This window comes from Oncorhynchus gorbuscha, linkage group LG11 (assembly GCF_021184085.1).
Source record: "Oncorhynchus gorbuscha isolate QuinsamMale2020 ecotype Even-year linkage group LG11, OgorEven_v1.0, whole genome shotgun sequence".
Classification (NCBI taxonomy): Eukaryota; Metazoa; Chordata; class Actinopteri; order Salmoniformes; family Salmonidae; genus Oncorhynchus; species Oncorhynchus gorbuscha.
The window spans coordinates 4,951,638-4,969,137 of NC_060183.1; the positions used below are offsets into that span (position 1 = coordinate 4,951,638).

Here is a 17,500-nt window from a genome sequence, read left to right on the forward strand (position 1 = left end):
GTGCGGACTCCGGGACGCACCTCAAGAGCATAGGGAGGGTCCGGGTGGGCGTCTGTCCATGGTGGCGGTTCTGGCTCGGGACGTGGACCCCACTCCATAAATGTCCTAGTTCCTCCCCTACGCGTCCTAGGATAATCCACCTTCTCCGCCGACCATGGCCTAATAGTCCTCACCCTGATCCCCACATAACTGAGGGGCAGCTCGGGACAGAGGGGCAGCTCGGGACAGAGGGGCAGCTCGGGACAGAGGGGCAGCTCGGGACAGAGGGGGGACAGAGGAGCAGCTCGGGACAGAGGGGCAGCTCGGGACAGAGGGGCAGCTCGGGACAGAGGGGCAGCTCGGGACAGAGGGGCAGCTCGGGACAGAGGGGCAGCTCGGGACAGAGGGGCAGCTCGGGACAGAGGGGCAGCCCGGGACAGAGGGGCAGCTCGGGACAGAGGGGCAGACAGGGGGCAGCCCGGGACAGAGGGGCAGCCCGGGACAGAGGGCAGCCCGGGACAGAGGGGCAGCCGGGACAGAGGGGCAGCCCAGAGGGGCAGCCCGGACAGAGGGGCAGCCGGGACAGAGGGGCAGCCCGGGACAGAGGGGCAGCCCGGTACTGAGGGGCAGCCCGGTACAGAGAGGGAGCCCGGTGAGGGGAGCCCGGTACAGAGCCCGGTACAGAGAGGGAGCCCGGTACAGAGAGGGAGCCCGGTACAGAGAGGGAGCCCGGTACAGAGAGGGAGCCCGGTACAGAGAGGGAGCCCGGTACAGAGAGGGAGCCCGGTACAGAGAGGGAGCCCGGTACAGAGAGGAAGCCCGGTACTGAGAGGAAGCCCAGTACTGAGAGGAAGCTCAGTACTGAGAGGAAGCTCAGTACTGAGAGGAAGCTCAGTACTGAGAGGAAGCTCAGTACTGAGAGGAAGCTCAGTACTGAGAGGAAGCTCAGGCAGGTAGTAGGCTCCGGTAAATCCTGGCTGGCTGGTGGACCTGGATGATTAAGGTTGTCTGGCCGATCTAGAAGATTTTGGTAGACTGGCACTTCTGGCAGACTGGCACTTCTGGCGGATCCTGGCAGACTGGTGACGCTGGGCCGACTGGCGGCGCTGGGCAGACAGGAGACTCCGGCAGCGCAGGAGAGGAGAAAGGCTCTGGCTGCGCTGAACAGGCGAGGCGCACTGGACGCGCTGGGCCGACTGGGAGCACTGGTGGCGCTGGACAGACAGGAGACTCCGGCAGCGCAGGAGAGGAGAAAGGCTCTGGCTGCGCTGAACAGGCGAGCGCACTGGACTGGGCCGACTGGGAGCACTGGTGGCGCTGGACAGACAGGAGACTCCGGCAGCGCAGGAGAGGAGAAAAGCCTGGCTGCGCTAAACAGGCGAGGTGCTGGAACCTGGTGCGTGGTGCTGGAACTGGTGGTACTGGCGCGAGGACACGCACAGGAAGCCTGGTGCGGGGAGCTGCTACCGGAGGACTGGTGTGTATAGGTGGCTCTGGATAGACCGGACCGTGCAGGCGCACTGGAGCTCTTGAGCACCGAGCCTGCCCAAGCTTACCTGGCTCGATGCCCACTCTAGCCCGGCCAATAGGAAGAGCTGGTATGTGCCTCACCGGGCTATGCTCCCGCACTGAAAACACTGTGTGCTCCATAGCGTAACACGGTGCCTGCCCGGTCTCTCTAGCCCAAAGGTGAGCACAGGGAGGACTGGTGTGTGGAGGTGGCACAGGATGGGCTAGACCGTGAAGACGTACTGGAGATCTTGAGAGCAGTGTAGGCACAGGACGTGCAAGTCTAGGGATGTGCACAGGAGGCCTGGTGCGTGAGGCTGGCACCAACTTCACCAGCTGACTAACACGCACCTCAGGTTGAGTATAGAGCGCTAACTCAGGTGCTATTAAATCCCCGACAAGATCCGTCGGACGAATATTATATCTATAGCACCAAGCTAGCAACTCCCTCATTACTCTCCACTCCACTTTCCCCATTAACTCCTTCACAGTCTCTGCTTCGCTCACCTCTAACACTGGCTCTGGTTCAGGTCTCCTCCTTGGCTCCTCACGATGAACAAGGAGAGTTGGCTCAGGTTTATCTCCTGACTCAGCCATACTCTCCCTAAGCCCCCCCCAATAAATTTTTTGGGGTGACTTTCCGGTTTCCAACCGCGTCGCCGTGCTGCCTCCTCATACTTGCGCTTTCCCCCGTTACCTTCGGTTCTCGCTCTGTATAACCGTGCTTTCCTTTTTGATTCCATCCATGTATAACCCTCTTCGCATTGCTGTAGGGAATCCCAGGCGGGCTCTTGCACTCGCCCTGAGTCGGCTGCCCACCTGTCGATTTCCTCCCACGTCGTATAATCCCTGCTTCTGCCGTCCATATCGTCCTCCTTTAGCTCCTGTCAGTTCACACGCTGCTCGGTCTGTGAATCGTGGTGGGTGATTCTGTAATGAACTTCGTTTGCTGTTAGAAGAGAGGCAGACCGAAATGCAGCGTGTAGGTTACTCATGACTTTAATGAAGCTAATACGGTACATGAAATAACGGAAGAAGAAAACAACAAACGAATGAAACTAATACAGCCTATCTGGTGACTAACACTAAGACAGGTACAATCACCCACGAAACACAACGCGCACTCAAGCTACCTAAATACGGTTCCCAATCCGAGACAACTAGAATCAGCTGACTCCAATTAGGAATCGCCTCAGGCAGCCAAGCCTAACTAGACACACCCCTACTAATACACACTCCTAATTAATACAAACCCCAATACAAAATAAAACATATAAACCCATGTCACACCCTGGCCTACCCAAACATATAACAAAAACACAAGATACAATGACCAAGGCGTGACAGATCTAAGTGATTTAATAGTTGATATTCAGCAGGCATTAAATGACGCCTTTTTTAACTTTGAAGAACTACTTAAAATAGTGTTTTTTGTCAGACGGCCGCTCTATAGAGATGAGATGATGACTTGGAATTAAATAATGAAGTCATTAAAAAGGCCTGAAATAAATGTAATAAACACAACAACTGAAATATTCAAATACAGGATTGTCATGTGAATAAATAATGGTTAATAAGGGATATTCAGTAATGAGCACTCCACTGCGATCATGGGACTTTTATTACAGTCACTAAGCATCATGGGACATTTATTACAGTCACTAAGCATCATGGGACATTTATTACAGTCACTAAGCATCATGGGACATTTATTACAGTCACTAAGCATCATGGGACATTTATTACAGTCACTAAGCATCATGGGACTTTTATTACAGTCACTAAGCATCATGGGACATTTATTACAGTCACTAAGCATCATGGGACATTTATTACAGTCACTAAGCATCATGGGACATTTATTACAGTCACTAAGCATCATGGGACTTTTATTACAGTCGCTAAGCATCATGGGACTTTTATTACAGTCACTAAGCATCATGGGACTTTTATTACAGTCACTAAGCATCATGGGACATTTATTACAGTCGCTAAGCATCATGGGACTTTTATTACAGTCACTAAGCATCATGGGACATTTATCATCATGGGACTTTTATTACAGTCACTAAGCATCATGGGACATTTATTACAGTCACTAAGCATCATGGGACATTTATTACAGTCACTAAGCATCATGGGACTTTTATTACAGTCACTAAGCATCATGGGACATTTATTACAGTCACTAAGCATCATGGGACATTTATTAATTGTTTTATTCTGTGTTACAGCATTCAACCCAAATAATCAAAACCAAAATTGAAAAAATAATAATAATAATAATTGAACGGGACCAACCTCATAAAGCATGAATCTCTCAGCACTCTCCTTCAGGTTGTTGTCTATAGTCTTTATGGGCTTTGTCTTGAGCTGCTGCCAGACCTTTGTTTTTCCTTTTCAGGAGGTTTTCTTTCCCTGGTTGACTGTCTGGGTTTTACATGGGTCTTTCCCTGGTTGACTGTCTGGGTTTTACATGGGTCTTTCCCTTGTTGACTGTCTGGGTTTGACATGGTTGACTGTCTGGGTTTGACATGGGTCTTTCCCTGGTTGACTGTCTGGGTTTGACATGGGTCTTTCCCTGGTTGACTGTCTGGGTTTGACATGGGTCTTTCCCTGGTTGACTGTCTGGGTTTGACATGGGTCCCATTTTGAAAACAGCTTGTGTGTAGTGTACGTCGTCAACCTTCCTGCATTTACACTTCTCTTTTTATAAAGCTTCACGCAACTGGTTTAGATGTACACATTCCTCAATTGTTAACCTTATTACTGTATTGGTGACATCCATCCACCTGTTCAGTCTAGAGTTGGGAACACCTGGACACCTGTTTAGTTGGGAGGTGAAGGTGGGGACACCTGTTTAGTTGGGAGGTGAAGGTGGGGCCACCTGTTTAGTCGGGAGGTGAAGGTGGGGCCACCTGTTTAGTCGGGAGGTGAAGGTGGGGCCACCTGTTTAGTCGGGAGGTGAAGGTGGGGCCACCTGTTTAGTCGGGAGGTGAAGGTGGGGCCACCTGTTTAGTCGGGAGGTGAAGGTGGGGCCACCTGTTTAGTCGGGAGGTGAAGGTGGGGCCACCTGTTTAGTCGGGAGGTGAAGGTGGGGACACCTGTTTAGTCGGGAGGTGAAGGTGGGGACACCTTTTTAGTCAAAATGGGGCTGGAGGATGTTGCAGGCAGCAGAACGTTCTCCACGGCGTCTCCAGACTCTGTCACGTCTGTCATGTGCTCAGTGTGAACCTGCTTTCATCTGTGAAGAGCACAGGGCGCCAGTGGCGAATTTGCCAATCTTGGTGTTCTTTGTCATATGCCAAACGTCCTGCACGGTGTTGGGCTGTAAGTACAACCCCCACCTGTGGACGTCGGGCCTTCATACCACCCTCATGGAGTCTGTTTCTGACTGTTTGAGCAGACACATGCACATTTGTGGCCTGCTGGAGGTCATTTTGCAGGGCTCTGGCAGTGCTCCTCCTGCTCCTCCTTGCACACAGGCGAAGGTAGCGGTCCTGCTGCTGGGTTGTTGCCCTCCTATGGCCTCCTCCACGTCTCCTGATGTACTTGCCTGTCTCCTGGTAGCGCCTCCATGCTCTGGACACTACGCTGACAGACACAGCAAACCTTCTTGCCACAGCTCGCATTGATGTGCCATCCTGGATGAGCTGCACTACCTGAGCCACTTGTGTGGGTTGTAAGACTCCGTCTCATGCTACCACTAGAGTGAAAGCACCGCCAGCATTCAAAAGTGACCAAAACATCAGCCAGGAAGCATAGGAACTGAGAAGTGGTCTGTGGTCACCACCTGCAGAACCACTCCTTTATTGGGGGTGTCTTGTTAATTGCCTATAATTTCCACCTGTTGTCTATTCCTTTTGCACAACAGCATGTGACATTTATTGTCAATCAGTGTTGCTTCCTAAGTGGACAGTTTGATTTCACAGAAGTGTGATTTGACTTGGAGTTACATTGTGTTGTTTAAGTGTTCCCTTTATTTTTTTGAGCAGTGAATTTTTAATTTAATAAATTATAATTTAATAAAACAATTTAGTCCAATTTTACGTTTTTTTGTTTTTACTTAACAATATGTTTTTGTAGGTTATTTTCGCGATCATATCCTTTAAAATGTTTAAATAAATGTTCAAATTTATAATAGTTTTCACTTACATACGTTCTATGTCACAACTCAGAATCAAAAAGTATTTTGCAACAAAAGAAAACACACAAAAAAACAAGGTCACTGTGGTAGAACGTTTGCATTTATCAAAAGTCCCATCAGGCAGCCTGATTTCAGACTGTGTCCTTGTAAACAGGATTATTAGGGAAATCGTTCTTCTTGCAAAGCGTGTTTAAATGTTTAAATCATGCTATATTTTATTCATCTGACTATCCCCAATAATCACACTGTGTGCATGGAACCGCATTCAATGAAAGGAGAACATCGCAGCCTCATGCGATCGCAATTTAGATCTGAAATCGATTAATCGTACAGGCATGCTAACCGGCATGCATCTCTGTCCCCTCTCGGCTGTACGATGTGTTCTGACTCTGACTGATCTGTTCTCCTGCCAGTGTAGACGTGTTTATACACGGAGTTTGCAAAAACATTAAGAACGCTTAAGAATGTTATTTTCCATGACACAGACTGACCAGGATGAATCCAGGTGAAAGCTATGATCCCTTAACGATGTCACCTGTTAAATCCACTTCAATCAGTGTAGATAAAGGGAGGGAGACGGCTTAAAGAAGGATTTTTAAGCCTCGATTGACACATGTATTGTGTTTGCGTGCCATCCAGAGGGTGAACGGACAAGACAAAATATTGAAGTGCCTTTTGAACCAGGTATGGTGGTAGGTGCACCGGTTTGAACGGGGTTATGGTGGTAGGTGCCTGGTGCACCGGTTTGAACGGGGTAGTAGGTGCCAGGCGCACCGGTTTGAACGGGGTTATGGTAGTAGGTGCCTGGTGCACCGGTTTGAACGGGGTTATGGTAGTAGGTGCCTGGTGCACCGGTTTGAACGGGGTTATGGTAGTAGGTGCCTGGTGCACCGGTTTGAACGGGGTTATGGTGGTAGGTGCCTGGTGCACCAGTTTGAACGGGGTTATGGTGGCAGGTGCCTGGTGCACCGGTTTGAACGGGGTTATGGTGGTAGGTGCCTGGTGCACCGGTTTGAACAGGGTTATTATGGTAGGTGCCTGGCGCACCGGTTTGAACGGGGTTATGGTAGTAGGTGCCTGGTGCACCGGTTTGAACGGGGTTATGGTGGTAGGTGGACCGGTTTGAACGGGGTTATGGTGGTAGGCGCACCGGTTTGAATGGGGTTATGGTGGCAGGTGCCAGGCGTAGAGGTTTGAACGGGTTAGTAGGTGCCAGGCGCACCGGTTTGAACGGGGTTATGGTAGTAGGTGCCTGGTGCACCGGTTTGAATGGGGTTATGGTAGTAGGTGCCTGGTGCACCGGTTTGAACGGGGTTATGGTAGTAGGTGCCTGGTGCACCGGTTTGAACGGGGTTATGGTAGTAGGTGCCTGGTGCACCGGTTTGAATGGGGTTATGGTAGTAGGTGCCTGGTGCACCGGTTTGAACGGGGTTATGGTAGTAGGTGCCTGGTGCACCGGTTTGAACGGGGTTATGGTAGTAGGTGCCTGGTGCACCGGTTTGAACGGGGTTATGGTAGTAGGTGCCTGGTGCACCGGTTTGAACGGGGTTATGGTAGTAGGTGCCTGGTGCACCGGTTTGAACGGGGTTATGGTGGTAGGTGCCTGGTGCACCGGTTTGAATGGGGTTATGGTGGTAGGTGCCTGGTGCACCGGTTTGAACAGGGTTATTATGGTAGGTGCCTGGTGCACCGGTTTGAACGGGGTTATGGTGGTAGGTGCCTGGTGCACCGGTTTGTGTCAAGAACTTTTAGACACTCAACTCTTTCCCGTGTTTATCAATAATTGTCCACCACCACAAAGGACATCCAGCCAACTTGACACAACGTTGCGTTGGAGTCAACATGGGCCAGCATCCCTGTGGAACGCTTTAGACACCTTGTAGAGTCAACATGGGCCAGCATCCCTGTGGAACACTTTCAACACCTTGTAGAGTCAACATGGGGCAGCATCCCTGTGGAACGCTTTAGACACCTTGTAGAGTCAACATGGGCTCCCTGTGGAGAGTTGTAGAGTCAACATGGGCCAGCATCCCTGTGGAACGCTTTCAACACCTTGTAGAGTCAACATGGGGCAGCATCCCTGTGGAACGCTTTAGACACCTTGTAGAGTCAACATGGGCCAGCATCCCTGTGGAACGCTTTAGACACCTTGTAGAGTCAACATGGGCCAGCATCCCTGTGGAACGCTTTCAACACCTTGTAGAGTCAACATCCCTGTGGGACACCTTGTAGAGTCAGCATCCCTGTGGAACGCTTTAGACACCTTGTAGAGTCAACATGGGCCAGCATCCCTGTGGAACGCTTTTGTAGAGTCAACACCTCCCTGTGGAGAGTCAACATGGGGCAGCATCCCTGTGGAACGCTTTAGACACCTTGTAGAGTCAACATGGGCCAGCATCCCTGTGGAATGCTTTAGACACCTTGTAGAGTCAACATGGGCCAGCATCCCTGTGGAACGCTTTAGACACCTTGTAGAGTCAACGTCCCGACCTATTGCAGCTGTTCTGAGGGTAAAAGAGGGAAAGCAACTCAATATTAGGAAGGTGTTCTTAATGTTTTGTTGCTCAGTGTATGTTGATGTTGATCACGATAGTCAGAAACCCAATAGGACTAACAGTCTATTTTTATTTTTATTTATTTATTTCACATTTATTTAACCAGGTAGGCTAGTTGAGAACAAGTTCTCATTTACAATTGCGACCTGGCCAAGATAAAGCAAAACAGTTCGACAGATACAACGACACAGAGTTACACATGGAGTAAAACAAACATACAGTATAAACAAGTCTATATACAATGTGAGCAAATTAGGTGAGAAGGGAGGTAAAGGCAAAAAAGGCCATGGTGGCAAAGTAAATACAATATAGCAAGTAAAACACTGGAATGGTAGTTTTGCAATGGAAGAATGTGCAAAGTAGAAATAAAAATAATGGGGTGCAAAGGAACAAAATAAATAAATAAATTAAATACAGTTGGGAAAGAGGTAGTTGTTTGGGCTAAATTATAGGTGGGCTATGTACAGGTGCAGTAATCTGTAAGATGCTCTGACAGTTGGTGCTTAAAGCTAGTGAGGGAGATAAGTGTTTCCAGTTTCAGAGATTTTTGTAGTTCGTTCCAGTCATTGGCAGCAGAGAACTGGAAGGAGAGGCGGCCAAAGAAAGAATTGGTTTTGGGGGTGACTAGAGAGATATACCTGCTGGAGCGTGTGCTACAGGTGGGAGATGCTATGGTGACCTGCGAGCTGAGATAAGGGGGACTTTACCTAGCAGGGTCTTGTAGATGACATGGAGCCAGTGGGTTTGGCGACGAGTATGAAGCGAGGGCCAGCCAACGAGAGCGTACAGGTCGCAATGGTGGGTAGTATATGGGGCTTTGGTGACAAAACGGATTGCACTGTGATAGACTGCATCCAATTTGTTGAGTAGGGTATTGGAGGCTATTTTGTAAATGACATCGCCAAAGTCGAGGATTGGTAGGATGGTCAGTTTTACAAGGGTATGTTTGGCAGCATGAGTGAAGGATGCTTTGTTGCGAAATAGGAAGCCAATTCTAGATTTAACTTTGGATTGGAGATGTTTGATATGGGTCTGGAAGGAGAGTTTACAGTCTAAGCAGACACCTAAGTATTTGTAGTTGTCCACGTATTCTAAGTCAGAGCCGTCCAGAGTAGTGATGTTGGACAGGCGGGTAGGTGCAGGTAGCGATCGGTTGAAGAGCATGCATTTAGTTTTACTTGTATTTAAGAGCAATTGGAGGCCACGGAAGGAGAGTTGTATGGCATTGAAGCTTGCCTGGAGGGTTGTTAACACAGTGTCCAAAGAAGGGCCGGAAGTATACAGAATGGTGTCGTCTGCGTAGAGGTGGATCAGGGACTCACCAGCAGCAAGAGCGACCTCATTGATGTATACAGAGAAGAGAGTCGGTCCAAGAATTGAACCCTGTGGCACCCCCATAGAGACTGCCAGAGATCCGGACAGCAGACCCTCCAATTTGACACACTGAACTCTATCAGAGAAGTAGTTGGTGAACCAGGCGAGGCAATCATTTGAGAAACCAAGGCTGTCGAGTCTGCCGATGAGGATGTGGTGGTTGACAGAGTCGAAAGCCTTGGCCAGATCAATGAATACGGCTGCACAGTAATGTTTCTTATCGATGGCGGTTAAGATATCGTTTAGGACCTTGAGCGTGGCTGAGGTGCACCCATGACCAGCTCTGAAATCAGATTGCATAGCAGAGAAGGTATGGTGAGATTCGAAATGGTCGGTAATCTGTTTGTTGACTTGGCTTTCGAAGACCTTAGAAAGGCATGGTAGGATAGATATAGGTCTGTAGCAGTTTGGGTCAAGAGTGTCCCCCCCCTTTGAAGAGGGGGATGACCGCAGCTGCTTTCCAATCTTTGGGAATCTCAGACGACACGAGAGGTTGAACAGGCTAGTAATAGGGGTGGCAACAATTTCGGCAGATAATTTTAGAAAGAAAGGGTCCAGATTGTCTAGCCCGGCTGATTTGTAGGGGTCCAGATTTTTCAGCTCTTTCAGAACATCAGCTGAATGGATTTGGGAGAAGGAGAAATGGGGAAGGCTTGGGCGAGTTGCTGTTGGGGGTGCAGTGCTGTTGACCGGGGTAGGAGTAGCCAGGTGGAAAGCATGGCCAGCCGTAGAAAAATGTTTATTGAAATTCTCAATTATGGTGGATTTATCAGTGGTGACAGTATTTAAAGAGTTCATAACTCATGAGATTAACTCATAACTCATACATAACCCATGCATAACCCATGCATAACCCATGCATAACCCATACATAACCCATACATAACCCATACATAGCCCATGCATAACCCATGCATAACCCATACATAACCCATACATAACCCATGCATAACCCATACATAACTTATACATAACCCATGCATAACCCATACATAACCCATGCATAACCCATACATAACTTATACATAACCCATGCATAACCCATACATAAATCATACATAACCCATACATAACTCATACATAAAAAAACTGATGCATAACCCATACATAACCCATGCATAACCCATGCATAACCCATGCATAACCCATGCATAACCCATGCATAACCCATGCATAACCCATGCATAACCCATACATAACCCATACATAACCCATACATAACCCATACATAACCCATGCATAACCCATGCATAACCCATGCATAACTCATGCATAACCCATACATAACCCATACATAACCCATACATAACCCATACATAACCCATGCAGAACCCATGCATAACCCATGCATAACCCATACATAACCCATAGAACATTACCCATGCATAACCCATACATTACCCATACATTACCCATGCATTACCCATAGATAACCTATAGATAACTCATACATAACCCATGCATTGATAAGCATCTCCCTCCTGTCTTCCTGTGTGTGTGTGTGTGTGTGTGTGTGTGTGTGTGTGTGTGTGTGTGTGTGTGTGTGTGTGTGTGTGTGTGTGTGTGTGTGTGTGTGTGTGTGTGTGTGTGTGTGTGTGTGTGTGTGTGTGTGTAGGTTGTGGGGAACATCTAATACGAACCATGCTAGCGCGTGAGTGTTCTTCTGCCATGCAGTGTGAAGATGCTCACCAGGCGCTGCTGGAGGCTATGCAGAACAAGTTCATCAGTAAGTCACACACACCACGCACACGCACTGTCAGTTTCAGCCAAGCATGTGTGTACGGAGAGACACGTCTCAGTTTGGCACGGAGGAGGTCATGACAAAAAACTGAGGTGAAAAAGCATTAATTGTCTAACAACTGGAAACGGTGACAACAAAGAGGTCCAAGTGGACCATGTCTTGGTGAACGGGTGGCATCTGTTCTGCTAACGGCCCTTCATTCATATTCGACCCCGCGGGGGTCCTTATTTTCATGGCCACATCAATATTTAATTCTGAAGATGGTGTTGGGTTATTTCTGTATTTTCACAAGTGGTCAGTGTTGAATAAGCCTTGTTAACTTTGTTTATCTCCCTCTGTTTCTCTCTCTGTCTCTCTCTCTGTTTGTCTCTCTCTGTTTCTCTCTCTCTCTCTCTCTGTTTGTCTCTCTCTGTTTCTCTCTCTGTTTCTCTCTCTCTCTGTCTCTCTCTCTGTTTCTCTCTCTCTGTTTCTCTCTCTCTGTTTCTCTCTCTCTGTTTCTCTCTCTCTGTTTCTCTCTCTCTGTTTCTCTCTCTCTCTGTTTCTCTCTCTCTCTGTTTCTCTCTCTCTGTTTCTCTCTCTCTCTGTTTCTCTCTCTCTCTGTTTCTCTCTCTGTTTCTCTCTCTCTGTTTCTCTCTCTCTGTTTCTCTCTCTCTGTTTCTCTCTCTCTGTTTCTCTCTCTCTCTGTTTGTCTCTGTCTGTTTGTCTCTGTCTGTTTCTCTCTCTCTGTTTCTCTCTCTCTGTTTCTCTCTCTCTGTTTCTCTCTCTCTGTTTCTCTCTCTCTGTTTCTCTCTCTCTGTTTCTCTCTCTCTGTTTCTCTCTCTCTGTTTCTCTCTCTCTGTTTCTCTCTCTCTCTGTTTCTCTCTCTCTGTTTCTCTCTCTCTCTGTTTCTCTCTGTTTCTCTCTCTCTGTTTCTCTCTCTGTCTCTCTCTTTCTCTCTCTCTGTTTCTCTCTGTTTCTCTCTCTGTTTCTCTCTGTTTCTCTCTCTCTCTGTTTGTCTCTCTCTCTCTGTTTGTCTCTCTCTCTCTCTTTGTCTCTCTCTCTGTTTGTCTCTCTCTCTCTGTTTGTCTCTCTCTCTGTTTGTCTCTCTCTCTGTTTGTCTCTCTCTCTGTTTGTCTCTCTGTTTCTCTCTCTCTCTGTTTCTCTCTGTTTCTCTCTCTCTCTGTTTCTCTCTCTCTGTTTCTCTCTCTCTGTTTCTCTCTCTCTCTGTTTCTCTGTCTGTTTCTCTCTGTCTGTTTCTCTCTGTCTGTTTCTCTCTGTCTGTTTCTCTCTGTCTGTTTCTCTCTGTCTGTTTCTCTCTGTCTGTTTCTCTCTGTCTGTTTCTCTCTCTCTGTTTCTCTCTCTCTGTTTCTGTCTCTCTCTGTTTCTCTCTCTCTGTTTCTCTCTCTCTGTTTCTCTCTCTCTGTTTCTCTCTCTCTGTTTCTCTCTCTGTTTCTCTCCCTCTGTCTCTCCCTCTGTCTCTCTCTCTGTTTCTCTCTCTCTGTTTCTGTCTCTCTCTGTTTCTGTCTCTCTCTGTTTCTGTCTCTCTCTGTTTCTGTCTCTCTCTGTTTCTGTCTCTCTCTTTCTGTCTCTCTCTGTTTCTGTCTCTCTCTGTTTCTGTCTCTCTCTGTTTCTGTCTCTCTCTGTTTCTGTCTCTCTCTGTTTCTGTCTCTCTCTGTTTCTGTCTCTCTCTGTTTCTCTCTCTCTGTTTCTCTCTCTCTGTTTCTCTCTCTCTGTTTCTCTCTCTCTGTTTCTCTCTCTCTGTTTCTCTCTCTCTGTTTCTCTCTCTCTGTTTCTCTCTCTCTGTTTCTCTCTCTGTTTCTCTCTCTGTTTCTCTCTCTGTTTCTTCTTTCTCTCTCTGTTTCTCTCTCTGTTTCTCTCTCTCTTTCTCTCTCTGTTTCTCTCTCTCTCTCTCTCTGTTTCTCTCTCTCTCTCTCTCTGTTTCTCTCTCTCTCTCTCTCTGTTTCTCTCTCTCTCTCTCTCTGTTTCTCTCTCTCTCTCTGTTTCTCTCTCTCTCTCTGTTTCTCTCTCTGTTTCTCTCTGTTTCTCTCTCTGTTTCTCTCTCTGTTTCTCTCTCTGTTTCTCTCTCTGTTTCTCTCTCTGTTTCTCTCTCTGTTTCTCTCTCTGTTTCTCTCTGTTTCTGTCTCTCTCTCTCTGTTTCTCTCTCTCGGGGCTCTAGCCACCAGGGCCCGCGGGGCTCTGGTAAAGAATTGTGCCCTGGACAGTTGGAACAGCGATGATCTAGATGGTCCTGTTGTTGTCTCTGAAGTCTCTCATTAAACCTAACACAGCTCTATAAACACTTACGCACAGACAGACACACACACAGTCTTTCCTTCGTGATGAGAGATGATGAGTCTTTGATGTGGCCAGACAATCCTCACTCAGCTTACACAACCCATTTAATTGAAGCTCAATAAATAAATAGAATAGAATATCTAGAATGATTCCATTCTTTATGTCCAGCTCTCTAAATAGAATATCTAGAATGATTCTCATTCTTTGTCCAGCTCTCTAAATATAATTTCTAGAATGATTCTCATTCTTTGTCCAGCTCTCTAAATAGAATATCTAGAATGATTCTCATTCTTTATGTCCAGCTCTCTAAATAGAATATCTAGAATGATTCTCATTCTTTATGTCCAGCTCTCTAAATAGAATATCTAGAATGATTATCATTCTTTATGTCCAGCTCTCTAAATAGAATATCTAGAATGATTCTCATTCTTTATGTCCAGCTCTCTAAATAGAATATCTAGAATGATTCTCATTCTTTGTCCAGCTCTCTAAATAGAATATCTAGAATGATTCTCATTCTTTATGTCCAGCTCTCTAAATAGAATATCTAGAATGATTCTCATTCTTTATGTCCAGCTCTCTAAATAGAATATCATGAATGATTCTCATTCTTTATGTCCAGCTCTCTAAATAGAATATCATGAATGATTCTCATTCTTTATGTCCAGCCTTCTAAATAATATCATGAATGATTCTCATTCTTTATTCTTCTTTGTATCAATCTCTTCTTTATTGAGCCTTCTAAATAATAGTGACTCGCATGGTAGCCCGGAGGGTAGGGAATCTCTTTATTGAGCCGGAGGGAAGGATAGTGACGAGGTAGCCCGGAGGGTAGGGAGAGTGACGAGGTAGCCCGGAGGGTAGGGAGAGTGACGAGGTAGCCCGGAGGGGAGGGAGAGTGACGAGGTAGCCCGGAGGGGAGGGAGAGTGACGAGGTAGCCCGGAGGGGAGGGAGAGTGACGAGGTAGCCCGGAGGGGAGGGAGAGTGACGAGGTAGCCCGGAGGGGAGGGAGAGTGACGAGGTAGCCCGGAGGGGAGGGAGAGTGACGAGGTAGCCCGGAGGGGAGGGAGAGTGACGAGGTAGCCCGGAGGGGAGGGAGAGTGACGAGGTAGCCCGGAGGGGAGGGAGAGTGACGAGGTAGCCCGGAGGGGAGGGAGAGTGACGAGGTAGCCCGGAGGGGAGGGAGAGTGACGAGGTAGCCCGGAGGGGAGGGAGAGTGACGAGGTAGCCCGGAGGGGAGGGAGAGTGACGAGGTAGCCCGGAGGGGGGAGAGTGACGAGGTAGCCCGGAGGGGAGGGAGAGTGACGAGGTAGCCCGGAGGGGAGGGAGAGTGACGAGGTAGCCCGGAGGGGAGGGAGAGTGACGAGGTAGCCCGGAGGGGAGGGAGAGTGACGAGGTAGCCCGGAGGGGAGGGAGAGTGACGAGGTAGCCCGGAGGGGAGGGAGAGTGACGAGGTAGCCCGGAGGGGAGGGAGAGTGACGAGGTAGCCCGGAGGGGAGGGAGAGTGAGCCCGGAGGGGAGGGAGAGTGACGAGGTAGCCCGGAGGGGAGGGAGAGTGACGAGGTAGCCCGGAGGGGAGGGAGAGTGACGAGGTAGCCCGGAGGGGAGGGAGAGTGACGAGGTAGCCCGGAGGGGAGGGAGAGTGACGAGGTAGCCCGGAGGGGAGGGAGAGTGACGAGGTAGCCCGGAGGGGAGGGAGAGAGTGACGAGGTAGCCCGGAGGGGAGGGAGAGTGACGAGGTAGCCCGGAGGGGAGGGAGAGTGACGAGGTAGCCCGGAGGGTGGAGAGAGTGACGAGGTAGCCCGGAGGGGAGGGAGAGAGTGACGAGGTAGCCCGGAGGGGAGGGAGAGAGTGACGAGGTAGCCCGGAGGGAGGGAGAGTGACGAGGTAGCCCGGAGGGGAGGGAGAGTGACGAGGTAGCCCGGAGGGGAGGGAGAGTGTGGACGAGGTAGCCCGGAGGGGAGGGAGAGTGACGAGGTAGCCCGGAGGGGAGGGGAGTGACGAGGTAGCCCGGAGGGGAGGGAGAGTGACGAGGTAGCCCGGAGGGGAGGGGGAGTGACGAGGTAGCCCGGAGGGGAGGGAGAGTGACGAGGTAGCCCGGAGGGGAGGGAGAGTGACGAGGTAGCCCGGAGGGTAGGGGAGAGTGACGAGGTAGCCCGGAGGGTAGGGAGAGTGACGAGGTAGCCCGGGAGGGGAGAGAGTGACGAGGTGTAGCATTTTTTTCTTAGTCGGGGACAGCCCTAACACACACACACACTGAAAAAATAATTGCTGCCAGTTGTTTAGTTTGTCCCAGACCGGGTTGAGGAATAATTGTGAAATTCATACCATTTCATTCCTGATAGATATTAGACAACTCTCAGTTGAATTCCTGATAGATATTAGACAGCTCTCAGTTGAATTCCTGATAGATATTAGACAGCTCTCAGTTGAATTCCTGATAGATATTAGACAGCTCTCAGTTGAATTCCTGATAGATATTAGACAGCTCTCAGTTGAATTCCTGATAGATATTAGACAGCTCTCAGTTGAATTCCTGATAGATATTAGACAGCTCTCAGTTGAATTCCTGATAGATATTAGACAGCTCTCAGTTGAATTCCTGATAGATATTAGACAGCTCTCAGTTGAATTCCTGATAGATATTAGACAACTCTCAGTTGAATTCCTGATAGATATTAGACAGCTCTCAGTTGAATTCCTGATAGATATTAGACAGCTCTCAGCTCACCTTCACAACATGGTCACCAACATGGTCATTTCATAATGTTATGAATGTATTATGAAGGCTTTATGTAGGTAATAAAGTGTTACAATGAATTGAGTCATTTTATATTAGTTATATAGACTAAAAACATTCTCCCCTCCCCTGTCTCCCCCTCCCCTTCCCTCCCATGTCTCCCCCTCCCCCTGTATCCGCCCCTCACCTCCCCTGTCTCCTCCCCCCTCTCCCCCCTCTCCTGTCTCCCCCGCCCCTCCCCTCCCATGCCCCCCCCTGTCTCCCCCTCCTGTCTCCCCCTCCCTCCCTTCCATGTCTCCCCCTCCCCTTCCCTTCCATGTCTCCCCCGCCCCTCCCCTCCCATGTCTCCCCCTCCCCTGTATCCGCCCCTCCCCTCCCCTGTCTCCTCCCCCTCTCCTGTCTTCCCCGCCCCTCCCATGCCCCCCCTCTCCTGTCTCCCTCGCCCCTCCCCTCCCATGCACCCCCTCTCCTGTCTCCCTCGCCCCTCCCCTCCCATGCCCCCCCTCTCCTGTCTCCCCCGCCCCTCCCCTCCCATGCCCCCCCCTCTCCTGTCTCCCCGCCCCTCCCCCCCATCCCCCTCTCCTGCCCCCCCCCTCCCCTCCCATGTCTCCCCTCCCCCCTCCCATGCCCCCCCTCTCCTGTCTCCCCCTCCCCTTCCCTTCCATGTCTCCCCCTCCCATGCCCCCCTCCCTCTCCTGTCTCCCCCGCCCCTCCCCTCCCATGTCTCCCCCCTCCCCTGTATCCGCCCCTCCCCTCCCATGCCCCCCTCTCCTGTCTCCCCCGCCCCTCCCCTCCCATGTCTCCCCCCTCCCCTGTATCCGCCCCTCCCCTGTCTCCTCCCCCTCTCCTGTCTCCCCCGCCCCTCCCATGCCCCCCCCCTCTCCTGTCTCCCACGCCCCTCCCCTCCCATGCCCCCCTCTCCTGTCTCCCTCTCCCCTCCCATGCCCCCCCTCTCCTGTCTCCCCCGCCCCTCCCCTCCCATGCCCCCCTCCTCTCCTGTCTCCCTCACCCCTCCCCTCCCATGCCCCCCCTCTCCTGTCTCCCCCGCCCCTCCCCTCCCATGCCCCCCCCTCTCCTGTCTCCCCCGCCCCTCCCATGCCCCCCCCCTTCCCTTCCATGTCTCCCCCTCCCATGCCCCCCCCTCCCTCTCCTGTCTCCCCCGCCCCTCCCCTCCCATGTC

General features: G+C 50.1%; 1 protein-coding gene across 2 annotated transcripts in view; it reads left to right on the forward strand.

The window, feature by feature from the left end:
- The window catches only part of tasp1 (taspase, threonine aspartase, 1), a 96,174-nt gene that overhangs the window by 64,533 nt on the left and 14,141 nt on the right, over window positions 1-17,500 (forward strand). For both annotated transcript variants that reach the window (XM_046368433.1, XM_046368434.1), the window contains exon 11: window positions 11,180-11,290. In XM_046368433.1, the coding sequence (XP_046224389.1) occupies window positions 11,180-11,290 (111 nt within the window). The remainder of the gene's footprint in view (window positions 1-11,179; window positions 11,291-17,500) is intronic.